Genomic DNA, 15,228 nt, shown 5'->3' on the forward strand with positions numbered 1-15,228 from the left:
CTTGGCAGGTCTAGTGGTAGCTAAGGACCAAATACAACATATTTCTGTCTACAAAGGGACTACACAGTGTCCACTGTACCTTTGTATGAAGCTGCTTAATAAATTTTGTTTGTTTCTAAAAGAGAAGAACTGCTGGGCCACATTTGTTACAGAGGGGACAGCTTGCATGTATCTAAAAACACAGCTCAGACTCAACCTGAAAACTGGCCACAGTGTTCTATTTTACTTTAGAAAATGTTCTGGAGATACAGTTTATACATATTCTTCCAACTCAGTCTGAGTAAATTTACATTTAGATGCTTAAGGAGTGGTTTACGCATCATTACAATTCTGAGGCGAGGCATTTGCTCCTATCCAGCTCATCCTCTCCCTACGCTTTGCCTCAGCCTCTTTCCCTCTCCAATTCTTGTTTCCCATTTGCTTAAGGTTAGAGTTTCACAGTCTTAGCTAGTCAGTCTCTTCTGCAGAGATTAAACAAAACCAATACTTTTTGTCATTATTAACATACATTAATTTTTCATCCAAGCATTAACAAATCTTATTCATAACCTGCAGTTGTTACCTTTAAGAGACCCATTTGTGTTTGGCTAATATCTTTCTCTGTGTTTAAGTCTGTTCAGATTTCAAACATGGTAACCACAGATTATAAAAAAAAATCTACTTATATAAGGCTCTGTCATTTTTTAGCAGTGAAAGAATTTCCAATACTTTATTTCTCCATGTCACTAGTGTTAGGAGATCTGTCCTTTTTCAGGAACAAGCTATCATGCATTTGGCTGCTAGTAGCAAAGGTGTTCTCAGTAGGGCCTTTCCTGACTCAATGGCCTCTTTTGGACCGTAACCTAATAGAATCGCTATAGGTTCTGTGGGTAGCCTAACTTTCGTTATTTTGCAAATTCTATATGCTACTTTCCTCCAAAATACCATTATTTTAGGGCATTCCCACCATCTATGCAGAAAGGTTCCTATATCTTCACATTCTCTCCAGCATTTGTCTTAAATATATGTATATATATTTTCTTGAGCTTAAATGGAGTGAGGTACCATTGAAAAAAATATTTTGTAATAGTTTTCCTTAGTGGAAAGTAGTTGAGGTTTTTGCTTTTCTATTTCTACTGTTCCAAAGGAATATCTGTTTTTAGATCCTTTTCCCATTTTTCCATAAAGGTAGCCTTATCTCATAGATCCATCAGTAACATTTTGTTATACCATGAGGAGATCAGGCCCTTTAAAGTGGCCTTTTCCTGTAATTCATGTTTCTCCCTCTTTAACAGTTTCCTAAAATGGGCTTCCTGCATGGGATATGCTATAATGGCTGCAAATAAGTCAAGACTGATATATTAATATTCCTCGAGTTCTTTGATGGTATTAATTTCCATATTTTTATCATTATGGATTAGCTGACCAAGGGTTGACCTTTTCACTCCCATACATTATAGATTGGATTAGATAACCTCAGTTGAAACTCTAGATTGCTTCTGATGAGTTTAAGTAGGGAGGGGAAAGGAGCTACTTCTTTTCTGTATCAAATTCCATATGTGAGGTGTAATTATGACATTTGGATTGTTTCTCTTGTGTTCATTTAAATCTTTTAGGTAACAAAAAATAACAAAACCCAACAATTTACAATCCTGATTTTTCCATCTAGTATTTATGGGTGTCACCATGGTACCAGGCTGAAAGTGATCTTAATTGAGCTATCCAATAATATTTTATTACATTTGGTACTGACAATCAATGACCAACAATTTCAATGCTGTAATGAATGAAGCAGCAATGGGCATCCTTGGAAAACACCGTAAGATGACAAAACCTTAGGTCACAAATGAAATACTACAAATGTGTGACATTAGAAGGGAACATAAGAGAGACAAGAACAGCCCCGAGGGAGCTGATAAATACAGAGTGATTGGCAGAAATATCAAGGAAGGAATGAAGGTGGCCTAAAATTGAAAAGTGCATCAATAATAAAAATAGCAAAGGAGCCTTCCAGATTGCAAGAGATCTGCCAAAGGAAATGGACCAAAGCTAACGCAATTCAAGACAAAGAAGGGAACAGTCTTACAGAAGAAAAGGACATTATCAATAGGTAGACAAATTACTGCTCTGATCTGTACAACTAACAGACAAATGGAGATCCTAGTGTCCTAGACCACCAGATTCAATAGAGGAGGATGACTTTCCAATACTGCGTGAAGAAGTGGCGACAGCTGTGAAATCACTCAAGAACAAAAAGGCTACAGGTATTAACAAAATTTCAGCTGAACTGATGAAATTCAGAGGAGAAATAGTAATAGATGTACTCACCAAGATCTGCAACAAGAACTGGCAGACTGGTGAGTGGCCTTCCACATGGACACAGTCACTAATCATCACTCTGCCAAAGAAAGGCAACCTGCAATTGTGTCAAAATTACTGGACCATAAGCTTAATGAGCCATCCCAGCAAAGTGATGTTGAAAGTCATATTGAACAGATTAAAACTACAAGTGGAGAATATCATCGTGGAAGAACAGGCTAGCTTTCCTTCTAGTAGAAGTACCAGAGAACAGAGCTTCAGTCTTTGTATTCTATTTGAGAAGTACTTACTACATCAGCAGGACATCTACCGCATCTTCGTGGACTTCAAGAAGGCGTTTGACAGAGTATAGCATGAAGCTCTCTGGGCAACCACAAAGAAGTACAATGTTGGTCATAAGCTTATTATTACCATTAAACAACTGTAAGACAAGGCCAGCAGTGCAGTTCTCATCAATGGCACAATAGGAGAGTGGTTTCGCACCACTCTTGGAGCCCAGCAAGCCTGCCTTCTTTCGCCCACACTGTTCAACATCTACTTGGAGCGCATAATGACTGATGCCCTAGAAGATCACGTATGCACAGTCAGGACTAGGGGGTGAACAATCTCAAAACTTCGGTTTGCTGATGACATTGGTGGCCTGGCAGATAGCGAAGATGAACTTGCCAACCTTGTGAAACGATTGGATGAAACCTCCACAAAATATGGCATGGAAATCAGTGCAGAGAAAACCAAGCTGATGCCAAACAAACATGATGGGATCAGCTCACATATCTCTGTCAGTGGACAAGAGCTGGAGACAGGGAAACAGTTCAAGTATTTGGGGACAATCATTACTGATGAAGGATCAAAGGCAGAAATTCTGGCAAGAACTTTGCAAACAACAGCAAAGCTAAAGTCAATTTGGAGGAACAAGAACATCTCCCTGAATCCAAACTGAAACTGCTGCATGCACTGGTCATCTCCATTTTTCTGTATGCATGCAAGACATGGACTCTTATGGCAGAACTTGAACGGAAAATAGAGGTAGTAGAGAAGAGATACTTCATAAAATCCTGGACATCTCCTACTTCGACTATGTCACTAATGAAGAGGCCCGCAACATCATCACCCAACGTGCTGGGTCATATGAAGAGCTCCTGACAACTGTGAAGAAGCGCAAGCTGAAGTGGTATGGCCATGTAACAAGATCATCTGGCCTATCCAAGATCATCCTCCATGGGACGGGACAGGACAGGGGAAGAGAAGAGGTAGACAGAAGAAGAGATGGATTGACAACATAAAAGAGTGGACAGGAATGAACTTTATGGAGACTCAAGCTCTGACACACAGTCATCATGGTTGGAGACAATTGGTTGATTGCTCATCCGTGATGGTGCCCCAACGACCAATGCAGTTATGGGAGTGGTGATGATGATGACGATGACTGACAATCCTTTTTTCAGAGTGGGTTTATGCAGAGTTTTATTTGATCTTAGCATTATAAGTTTAATAATCCTTGTTTGAGTTTCCTCTAGAGGTTTTTGGAATTTATATTAACCGGCTGAAATATTAATTTAATTTTTGGCAACCAATATATTTTTATTGTTGCTATACAGCCAAGCTAAACTAAACGTATTTTTCCCCCAATCCAACAAATCATTTTTCAGTTTTGAAACAGTGGGAGGAAAATTAATTTCATATAGTTGATTGAGGTTAAGAGAAGTAGTCTGTGACAATTCTCCCTCACACAGGGCCAATACTGGCTTTGAGCAGTCTGTTTAATAGGTCCTTACCCTGTTTTCTGTCAGTGGGAGAGGGCAGGGAAAACCCTATATGCAAACCAGAGGCAGAGGAACAGTTATTGACCAACATGGACATTGAGCTCCAGCCCCTACAGCACCACCACCTAACTACCGCACCCAAACGGGCAAGTAACTAGTTCTGATGGTGAAAGCACCTTGAGAGGGCTGAAATCCCATGTATGAATTTACATGTCTACTATTTTAATGCAGCTACAACATAATTTGAAAACTACATGCCTGTAGATGTGTAATGAGGGCAATTTTATCATTATCTCCTCTTGTCTCAACTGTTGCCATTCCCCTCTCTATGATCTCTCCAAATATGAGCTCTTCGAACTCCAGCATGCTGGGGGGGAGGGGGGGAGTCCCACTTGCTCACATACAGAACAGACCATGTTATTCTCATATTCAAACATCTACTTTTTGTTTTACGGACTTGTCCCTATTTGCCTCATGGGTCCTACCTCTTTATATTTGTTTCAGTTAGTACAAGCCTCCTTTTCTTTCATTTAGTTGCATGACTTCTTTACAGTTCCTGACAGCTAGAGCAGATTTAATTTCTCTCTGCACCTTTGATATTCATCTCACTTCACACATCAGCTAAAATAGAAAACAATTTCATTCTTAGACATACTACTCAATTTCTTTCTCTCTCCACTTTCTACTTCGTTATTCAACTCCTACTATGGTACTTTGGGACACTATACGGAAGACACTATGGAAAACAGAAGTGTATTTATGTGTTCAATGAAGCAACTAACGGCATAAAAAATAATCCACTCCACCTGGAAGGTACGGCCACCTGGTATAAAACAAAGTATCACTGTATTAAATAACTGAGCTCCCAAGACTCAGCTTTCCCATCTGTTGGAAAGTCCATAGTGTGTCTTTTCTCACTGGCTTATATAGGGTTTCACTAGGGGTATGTCTTCCCCGCAAAAAGAGGGGTGTTCTTTACTCACGTTCGCCAACTACCTCCGGTTAAAATAGTAGCGAAGGCACAGCAGCTCGGATTTTCGCTCGGGTAAGCAGGTCGAGTTCAAGCCTACAGGGGAGTTTGGGGTTGAACTCGAGCTGCTCACCCGAATTAAAATCCAAGTGAGTAGCAAACTACGGGTCAGGGAGAAGACTCGGAGCAGAACAGACAAAGCGACCCCACCCCTTCAGGATCTTGCACCATAACAGGCTCACCTCCCCGGTATACGTCTCTTGTTCACCTTCGCACCCCACAGGGGGCCCATGTATAACACAACACCCGCAATCTGCCCCTGTAGCGGACTCGCTCCCCCTCAGAGCACTCCTCTTACTCTCAGACACCCCACGGAGCCCCGCAGCGCACCTAGCCCCTATCTCGCTCCACGCTAGCCCTGCGCTACCCTGAGCTTTGCACCTATACGACTCTATAGCAGCCATCTCGAGTCCTGCACATTCGCGTACAGCAGGGCCCCCTATAGCCACCCCCACGCTACATTTCCCTTGGCCCCTACAGGGGAGGCTTGTTGGAGTTGTCGCCATACAGCTTCCCCCACCCCCGTCTATGGCAGCTCCCTCACTAACTCACCCCGCTGGACGCCGCCATCTTGCGGTCTGAGTCTGTCACATGATGGGGGACCCTTGGGGCGAGGGAAGAGCGGGTCCCCGTCACGTGATGCAGGCGCCAGGCTGGTGCGACGGGTAGCGGGTCACGTGAGAGGGGAGCGAAGATGGCGGCCGGCGGGCTGTGCGCGAGGTAGGGGAACGCGGGTGCCGCTGAGGGAACTCCCCGCCACCCGCACACACCGGGGATGGGGGCCGGGCCGGGCCGGGCCGGGGAGCTCGTAATTAAACGGCAACCGGGGTAGGGGGGAGAGGGAGCAGGTCCTGCCCCCTCCCCAGTGCACCAGTCTGGTGTTTTCCCCCCAAAAGAGGCTCCTCCCCGTGACCCCCAGCCCATCCGACAGGCTCCTCCCCGTGACCCCCCCCCCAATCCTGACCCCTTTCAACTGCTCCCCAAGCTGCCCTTCTCAGGAGAGGCCGCTCCCCGTTACCCGCTCTAGCGGCTACTTCCACGGAGCTCTCATCTCTTCCGAGAGTCCCCTCCCACTCCAGTGACCGCCTCTCACCTGAGGCGAATCCTGCCCTGGAGCAGAGCTCACCCGCTGCTGCAAACGCACCCCCGAGCCTCTGCACCCAAGCCCCAGGGAGCGGATCGGGTCATGTGCTGGCCCTTTCTAAGAAGTTGGGGTCGCTGATTGGATGGCCTCGTTGGTGCCCTCAGATTGGCACAGACTCTGTTCTCTGCCCCCCGTAAGATGGAATCTGCCCTGGCACCAGAATCCCTTCTCCCAGCCTGCTGCGTGGCTGGTCCTGTTACCGCATCCCACTGGGCTCTAATGAGACCCGCATGCAGGGCTGCTCTGCTAGTGGAAATCCCTGCTCTGTTTCTCACCTGTCTAGATGAGCTGGCCTAGGGACTTCCTCCGGTCCTGTTTGCAAATATCAAAACAGAGGGTTCTCCGTGTGGTCATGAAATCTATATGCACTTTGTGAACTTATTCCATTGCGGAGCTCTTGGAAATAATGGTGTATGGGGGCTGAGGAGGACTATAGACCCCAGGTGTACTTAGGGTATAACCTACTTCTATTTGGTTTTTATTTGTCCCCTCAGGATGTAATGAACACATCCCTGTTTGAGACCTTTTCCTGCTTAGTGAGTGTGTGAAGGGGGACTGGTGGGGTGTCGTTGTAGAGCTCCAGGAAACGATCTATTTTTACTAAAATAACATCAAATCTATTTCAGCATTTTACCACAACAGATCATGGCCAAGTTGAATATCAGTTTTCATGCAATCCTCTCCACCTTCCTCCTCTCTGTAATAAAACAAGTGGTTCCTGATCTCTTAGGGCCACTGCAGCAATTTATTAGACCCTTAATATCCCAACCATACCAGCAAGACCTCCCATTTGGCTGTGGACACTTATTCTCTGGACCTTGGGCTCCCCTAAATCTTAGTCTTGGATCCTAGTCTGATGAGTTAGAGCATGTACAGTTGAACGGAAGGTGGAAGTGGTGGCATAAGAGAACCTGGCCCGGAGGTTCAAGATTAAGTTGTCTGAATGGAGTATGGGAGAGCCTGATGGTACCAATCACCAAGTTTTTGTAAACACCTAACATGAAAATCCCAAGTAAACTACAATCCAGCTATGATATGAGCTGGACCGGAGAGCAAACACTTCAATAATTAATGATGCTGATGAAGTGTAGATCTGCCTCATCCCTCCTGATTTAAATGTTTGGAAAGGTAATATGTTCTTTAGAAGTGACAGGAACTATTTGGGAAGATGGCACAGGGATTAGCAGTGAATTAACATTTTCTTTGTGACAGGTTTCAGAGTAGCAGCCGTGTTAGTCTGTATTCGCAAAAAGAAAAGGAGTACTTGTGGCACCTTAGAGACTAATAAATTTATATGAGCATAAGCTTTGTGTTTCTTTTGTTCTCTTGCCTTTTTTAAAAGGCTAAGTGCAAGTATGATTTAACAAAAATAGAACTACTCTTTAAAGGGGTTTTGCTGCCAATTTGAAATCTCTATTTACATCAAAGTTTGCACATCTCCAGAAGGGGACACGTTGATTGAGTTGTTGTATGTCTATACACAACATTCCTGTGTGTATGACAGACACAAAAAATTATGTTACTCACTTTGCTTTGCAAAATGTGATGCAGTATAGTCTGTTCTTAGAGCTTTAACTTCCAGAAGTTTACAAAGGCTTGAGGCCAGAGATCAGATTTTTACATCACAGGGATAGTTTTATGAGTGTGATATTCTGGGAGCTGATTTGCCCTTTTAAATGAACACTACATTTCCATAAGTCTATGAAATATACATAGGATTTTTTTGCTCTGAATAAGATGCCTCATGGGCCACTTTGCACAGAAGATGTCCTCATTGTTTTGGAAATGCTTTTGAGTCTTACTGGAAATGAGTACTGTAACACCTCCAAAGTCAATGGAAAGAAAGCCTGACTCCAAGTAAGATTTTTGTTGTGTTATTTGGATTATTGTAGTGCTGAATCCCCAGTTGGAAGAGAACCACTGTTTTGCTCTATGTAAATATATAGTAAGAGAAAGTCAGTGTCTCAAATAGCATAGAGTCTAAATAAGTAAATTTGCCCAAATCAGAGGCCTGTTTTAATCACAGAGAAGGTTTGGCAGGAGTGGAAATGAGACGGAGTTGGCTCAGCCACATTGATGTTCTGCATTACAAAGATTCCTTTCTTGGGAGAACTCTATGATCATTCAGTTCTCTGCATAGAGCAGAGGGATTGCACCCATATTTTGTTGCTTAATCATATCAGGATATGTTCTTTAGCAATGGATTCTAGTGCAATTCCAGATTTAGGGCATGTCTGTATGAACACTTACTGCACAACAAGCTGGCGTATAAATCTGTAGTGCTCCAGTGTGCCACGCTTGAACTGTCTGTGTGGATTGTGTTGCTGTGCACAAAAAGTTCCCTTGTGCACATTGACGTTTTGCGATTTGACAGCAGTATGTCAATGTGCAGTAGAGAACCTTTAGTACTCAGCAGAAGGGTCCACACGGACAGTTAGTGCACAGGATGTTGGAGAGCTGTAGATTAACACCCCAGCTTGCCATGCAGTAAATGTTCATGTAAACATTGCCTTAATTTACTCAAAATAGGACTCTTAACTTCCCAGGTCTGTTTTGAATGGTAGCAAATCAGGCTGCAGATATTTCATTCTTTAAGTCTTACAAAATAATGCCTCTGGTGGCTTTTGGTACTTTCTCTGGAGGTGTAGATGACTTCAGAGCTGCCACTTTCATTCTCTGTTATTCTAGATATCCTGTGAGCTCATCTGCTGATTAGGTTCTCTAGAGGGTAATCTGAGAAACTGTCAGATGAGCATATTTCACATAACCTGTTCATCTCTAGACAGACCTTGCATAGCAGGCTTTATTGCTTAGTTTAGCTCCTGACTTGGATTACATTGCCACCAGAACATCAATTCCTTAAACTCCAGAAAGCGGTATTTTGGAGGTTGCTGTTTGCACAGCTGTTTTAAATAGATAGATTTTATTCATGACATTTTGCAGAGTTGCACCTTCCTTTCTGAGATCTGGTAGGATAAGGATTTGATCTGAAATACTTCCTAACACAGACTGATTGACTTTTCTTCTGTGTTCTTAGTGGGTGAATGGGACACAGATACAAAGAAGAGGCTTAGTTTAGCTAAACTATGCTGAGTAGTTCTGGCAAAGTTTGTGCCTTTTGGGAAACTGGTGGAATTTCTCACCTTACTTTGATATTGTTCCACCCAAGGAGGAAGCTATGAACAGCAGTGAACAAAACTGAATGAAAGATCTCTACATGCTTAATTTGCATAATCACAGGTTTCAGAGTAGCAGCCGTGTTAGTCTGTATTCGCAAAAAGAAAAGGAGTACTTGTGGCACCTTAGAGACTAACAAATTTATTAGAGCATAAGCTTGAAGTGAGCTGTAGCTCACGAAAGCTTATGCTCTAATAAATTTGTTAGTCTCTAAGGTGCCACAAGTACTCCTTTTCTTTATGCTTAGTTTGGTTTCCTTATACTAACCATAGGCATCCAGGTAGCAAAACTGGATTGAACCAATTACAGTAGCTGATATAAATGTGCTTTCCCTTTGGTTTAGGTTTGCTCATTATCTCTTACCACTTTATCTGCTCTAAGTGAAAACCAAGTTTAAAAGCTTGTAGGCTGAACATCAACCTTGAGTGATGTTTAAATTAGAGCAAGAACTTTTGTTTTTTCTCTTTATTTACAGGAGCAGCAGAGAACTCTGGACCATTCTGCTGGGCAGATCGGCTTTGAGGGAACCTGTAAGTAGAGGTCTTGCTAGGCAGCTTTACTTGTTACTGAACAGACATGTGCCCTGATAACCCTTCTGTGCTGTGTGAAAGTGGCTGAATGCTAGTGAATCATGTTTTGCTGCTCTGCCCCCTCTTCACCCCCAAAATATTCTTACTGTAAGTTTTTTGTTCCTCTACTTCCATTCCTTGTTTATTCTCTCGTTAGCTGCTGCAGCACTGGAATGGTATATGTGCAAAGGTGGTTCCCTTTCTGGAGTAGACACAAATGCTGCTTTCCAGACTGGCTGGCTTGGGGTATTCATGAGTGGAGTACCCTGCTTCCTTACTCTTGGGATGGAGTCCATGATTTCAAGAATGTTCCCAGAGGTTGGAAATCCAAATCCATTTCTGAGCCTAGCCTGCTGTCTCTTCCTTCCCCTCTCCTTCCCACAGTTAGGCAAAGCAGCAAGCTGTTCTTTCTCATACAAATCTACACCTTGAATCAGAGTCTGAATCACAGATGTTCTTCACGCTGGTCTTGTGTTGTTGCTGTCCTGTTCTGTGCGTGGTGTTGGAATTTCATTGCTTAGTTTAAATTGAACAAATCTGATATTGGGCAGAATAAGGAGATTTGTCCATTCAGTGTTGTTTTATTCTCTTCTAGGTTCAGATTGCAGCAGAATTGAACAAACATTGGCAGAGGCTGCTAGAGGGGCTTTCATACTACAAACCTCCCAGGTACAGTAATTGGTTGATGTTAGCATCTGATAATAGGCGCCTAGATACTACTGTGATAGGTGCATTAGATAAATAGGCACTGCTTAGTAGAAGAACGTGCTGAATATTTCCCAGTGATGCAGCAAAAATATATTCTACCCCCTTCATATGCCAATTACTGCCATGTTGCAGGGGGTTCATTATTCACATGGAGAGGAGAAGTTTAGAAGGGGTGCTTCAGTGCAATTAATATTATTTTGGCATGAAAATAACATGTGTAGAAATAACACAAGTTCTTGTCTTCTCCCAGCCTATGTTAGATACCTGTTCATCCCAGCCTCTTGCTGAGTTACAATAATCGTGTATCAGAATCTACAGTGCAGTAATAGAGCCTCTATAGGTTACCTAAAGATGAAGCTTCAATGCAGAGGAACGACTCCTCTTGATACTGAGTCTGCTCAAAATGAGATCCAGATTCTCACATTGAAAGAGTGAGAGTGATTATCTATCTATGTTTATTATAGCTGTAACTGTACCTTGGTTTGTGCATTTTTGTAGTCACTTGGCATCTTCATTGATAAGAGCGATGTCGTCAGCAAAGTCTAGATCAAATAGCCTTGTATTATTCCATTTTAGGCCATGTGTACAACTGTCGCATTGTTTTAATCCATAGTCGATGACTAGCATAAACAAAAATGAAGACAGGATGCACCCCTGCCTTACATCTGTCTTGATGCTGAATGGCTTACTCAATCCATTTTCTGTTTTAATTAGCATTTTGACATGGCGTAGAATGCCTTCATAATGTTGATTAATTTTGTTGGAATTCCATATTGTTCCACAATTTTCCACATTGTTTCTCTGTTTACATCATCGAATGCCTTTTGAAAGTCCACAGAATTGATGGCAAGACTGCCTTGGAATTCAACTGTGTTCTCAATAATCAATCTCAAGGTGAAAATAGAATCTGTGCATGATCTCCCTTGTCTAAATCCAGATTGTTGTTCACGTAGGATGGTATCCATCTTTCCTTTCATTCTGTTCAGGAGGATTGCTGCTAATACTTTTCCTGTGACAGATAAAAGTGTTACTCCCCTCCAATTTGAACAATTGTTTAGATCGCTTTTCTTTGGTAACTTGATTAGGATACTGAGGGTCCATTCTTCCAGCACTTTCTCCTCTGTCCATATTTTGTTGCACAGCGAACAGATGACTGATTCCACGTCTTCGCCTCCCTATTTAAGCATTTCAGGCTGAATGCCATCCAACCCAGATGCCGTGTTGTTTTTCAGCTTCTGCAATGCTTTTTTTTTGTAATGGAGAAGATAGGTTTGAGATATAATGCAAAAAAATGTAAAGTCATGTTTATGGGGACTATAGGGACAGAAATCAGAATTGAAGAAGAGAAACTGGAGAAGGTGAACAGTTTTACGTATCTTAGAAGTACCAACAGCCAAGATGATCCTAGTTCCGAGGAAATAAGAAGAAGAATCAGGAAGGCAAACACTGCATTTGGAAGACTCAAAAACATCTGGCAACTCGTAAACATCTCCCTCAACACAAAACTGAACAAAGCAATTGTTATAACCGTCACAACATATAGCAGTGAGATATGGCAACTTACCAAGAAAGATACGCAAAAGCTGGATGCATTTCATCACAAATGTCTGAGAAGAATATTGGGAATAACATACAGAGGTAGGAAGATGAATGAAGAAGTGAGAAAAATAACTGGACAAATCACCGTCTCATAAATAATCTACAGAAGAAGACATCAGTGGCTGGGACGTGCTGAGAACGCTTACCAAATACCGCCCTTGAATGGAAGCCAGAAAATGCAAGAAGAAAGAGAGGAAGATGGCGAATAACATGGACATGAATAGTTCTGGACGACATCAAGCACCTCAACATGAAATGGGAAGATTTGGAGAGAAGGGCAGTTGACAGGCAAGGATGGCAAATGTGAGTAGTCCAATGTGTAGCAAAGCATGGGATGGACTAAGGTCTAACCGTTCCTTGCATTGCACATGAAGTGAAATGTGCCAAACAAGTCCTGCACTTTCTATTAAATATAGAAAAGCCAGAACAATCACTGAAAAGTCTGATTTTAAACTGACAAAAGCCGGGGATTTTGGAATTAAGCCTTTTTGTTTTGCCTCTTTGTGACTTTAATGCATTTTCATGACTAAAAGGATTTTTTTCTTTCTTTAGTGTAAGTTCAGCCGAAAGAATAAAAGCTGATAAAGATGTGGCTGCTCCACTGAAGGAACTGGGCCTGAGGATCAGCAAATTTTTGGTGAGCAGTGGTCCAAGGCAGCTTAATTCCTGCCCTCACACTCAGAATGCAGCCAGAGATTGGGTTTGTGCTTTCTGTTGTTGACATAGTATATCTTATCTCTGAAAAAGATAACTGAAGTGTAATCTTTTCTAATTTATCTTCTGCTACCTGTATAAAGAGTTACTTTCTCTATGCTAAAAGAAAAGGAGTACTTGTGGCACCTTAGAGACTAACAAATTTATTAGAGCATAAGCTTTCGTGAGCTACAGCTCACTTCATCGGATGCATTTGGTGGAAAAAACAGAGGAGAGATTTATATACACACACACACAGAGAACATGAAACAATGGGTTTATCATACACACTGTAAGGAGAGTGATCACTTAAGATAAGCCATCACCAACAGCAGGGGGGGGAAGGAGGAAAACCTTTCATGGTGACAAGCAGGTAGGCTAATTCCAGCAGTTAACAAGAATATCAGAGGAACAGTGGGGGGTGGGGTGGGAGGGAGAAATACCATGGGGAAATAGTTTTACTTTGTGTAATGACTCATCCATTCCCAGTCTCTATTCAAGCCTAAGTTAATTGTATCCAGTTTGCAAATTAATTCCAATTCAGCAGTCTCTCGTTGGAGTCTGTTTTTGAAGCTTTTTTGTTGAAGTATAGCCACTCTTAGGTCTGTGATCGAGTGACCAGAGAGATTGAAGTGTTCTCCAACTGGTTTTTGAATGTTATAATTCTTGACGTCTGATTTGTGTCCATTCATTCTTTTACGTAGAGACTGTCCAGTTTGGCCAATGTACATGGCAGAGGGGCATTGCTGGCACATGATGGCATATATCACATTGGTAGATGCGCAGGTGAACGAGCCTCTGATAGTGTGGCTGATGTGATTAGGCCCTATGATGGTATCCCCTGAATAGATATGTGGACAGAGTTGGCAACGGGCTTTGTTGCAAGGATAGGTTCCTGGGTTAGTGGTTCTGTTGTGTGGTGTGTGGTTGCTGGTGAGTATTTGCTTCAGATTGGGGGGCTGTCTGTAAGCAAGGACTGGTCTGTCTCCCAAGATCTGAGAGAGCGATGGCTCGTCCTTCAGGATAGGTTGTAGATCCTTGATGATGCGTTGGAGGGGTTTTAGTTGGGGGCTGAAGGTGATGGCTAGTGGCGTTCTGTTGTTTTCTTTGTTGGGCCTGTCCTGTAGTAGGTGACTTCTGGGTACTCTTCTGGCTCTGTCAATCTGTTTCTTCACTTCAGCAGGTGGGTACTGTAGTTGTAGGAATGCATGATAGAGATCTTGTAGGTGTTTGTCTCTGTCTGAGGGGTTGGAGCAAATGCGGTTATATCGTAGCGCTTGGCTGTAGACAATGGATCGAGTGGTATGATCTGGATGAAAGCTAGAGGCATGTAGGTAGGAATAGCGGTCAGTAGGTTTCCGATATAGGGTGGTGTTTATGTGACCATCGCTTATTAGCACCGTAGTGTCCAGGAAGTGGATCTCTTGTGTGGACTGGTCCAGGCTGAGGTTGATGGTGGGATGGAAATTGTTGAAATCATGGTGGAATTCCTCAAGAGCTTCTTTTCCATGGGTCCAGATGATGAAGATGTCATCAATGTAGCGCAAGTAGAGTAGGGGCATTAGGGAACGAGAGCTGAGGAAGCGTTGTTCTAAGTCAGCCATAAAAATGTTGGCATACTGTGGGGCCATGCGGGTACCCATCGCAGTGCCGCTGATTTGAAGGTATACATTGTCACCAAATGTGAAATAGTTATGGGTCAGGACAAAGTCACAAAGTTCTGCCACCAGGTTAGCCGTGACAGTATCGGGGATACTGTTCCTGACGGCTTGTAGTCCATCTTTGTGTGGAATGTTGGTGTAGAGGGCTTCTATATCCATAGTGGCTAGGATGGTGTTTTTAGGAAGATCACCAATGGACTGTAGTTTCCTCAGGAAATCGGTGGTGTCTCGAAGATAGCTGGGAGTGCTGGTAACAAAGGGCCTGAGGAGGGAGTCTACATAGCCAGACAATCCTGCTGTCAGGGTGCCAATGCCTGAGATGATGGGGCGTCCAGGATTTCCAGGTTTATGGATCTTGGGTAGCAGATAGAATACCCCAGGTCCTGGCTCCAGGGGTGTGTCTGTGCGGATTTGTTCTTGTGCTTTTTCAGGGAGTTTCTTGAGCAAATGCTGTAGTTTCTTTTGGTAACTCTCAGTGGGATCAGAGGGTAATGGCTTGTAGAAAGTGGTGTTGGAGAGCTGCCTAGTAGCCTCTTGTTCATACTCTGACCTATTCATGATGACGACAGCACCTCCTTTGTCAGCC

The 15,228-nt window shown here is 43.0% G+C and overlaps 1 protein-coding gene across 6 annotated transcripts in view; it reads left to right on the plus strand.

Moving 5' to 3' along the window:
* Positions 1-5,709: 5,709 nt before the first annotated feature.
* The window catches only part of NUP188 (nucleoporin 188), a 50,497-nt gene continuing 40,978 nt past the window's right edge, over positions 5,710-15,228 (plus strand). For 5 of the 6 annotated variants that reach the window (XM_043498844.1, XM_038374398.2, XM_043498846.1 and 2 more), the window contains exons 1-4: positions 5,710-5,811; positions 9,888-9,942; positions 10,577-10,650; positions 12,841-12,925. In XM_043498844.1, coding sequence (XP_043354779.1) covers positions 5,786-5,811; positions 9,888-9,942; positions 10,577-10,650; positions 12,841-12,925 — 240 coding nt within the window. In that variant the 5' untranslated portion in view covers positions 5,710-5,785. Of the gene's footprint in view, positions 5,812-7,347; positions 7,364-9,887; positions 9,943-10,576; positions 10,651-10,939; positions 11,121-12,840; positions 12,926-15,228 lie in introns of those variants that run through there. The other variant, XM_043498847.1, reaches the window with a different exon arrangement.

This window comes from Dermochelys coriacea, chromosome 16 (assembly GCF_009764565.3).
Source record: "Dermochelys coriacea isolate rDerCor1 chromosome 16, rDerCor1.pri.v4, whole genome shotgun sequence".
Taxonomy (NCBI): domain Eukaryota; kingdom Metazoa; phylum Chordata; order Testudines; family Dermochelyidae; genus Dermochelys; species Dermochelys coriacea.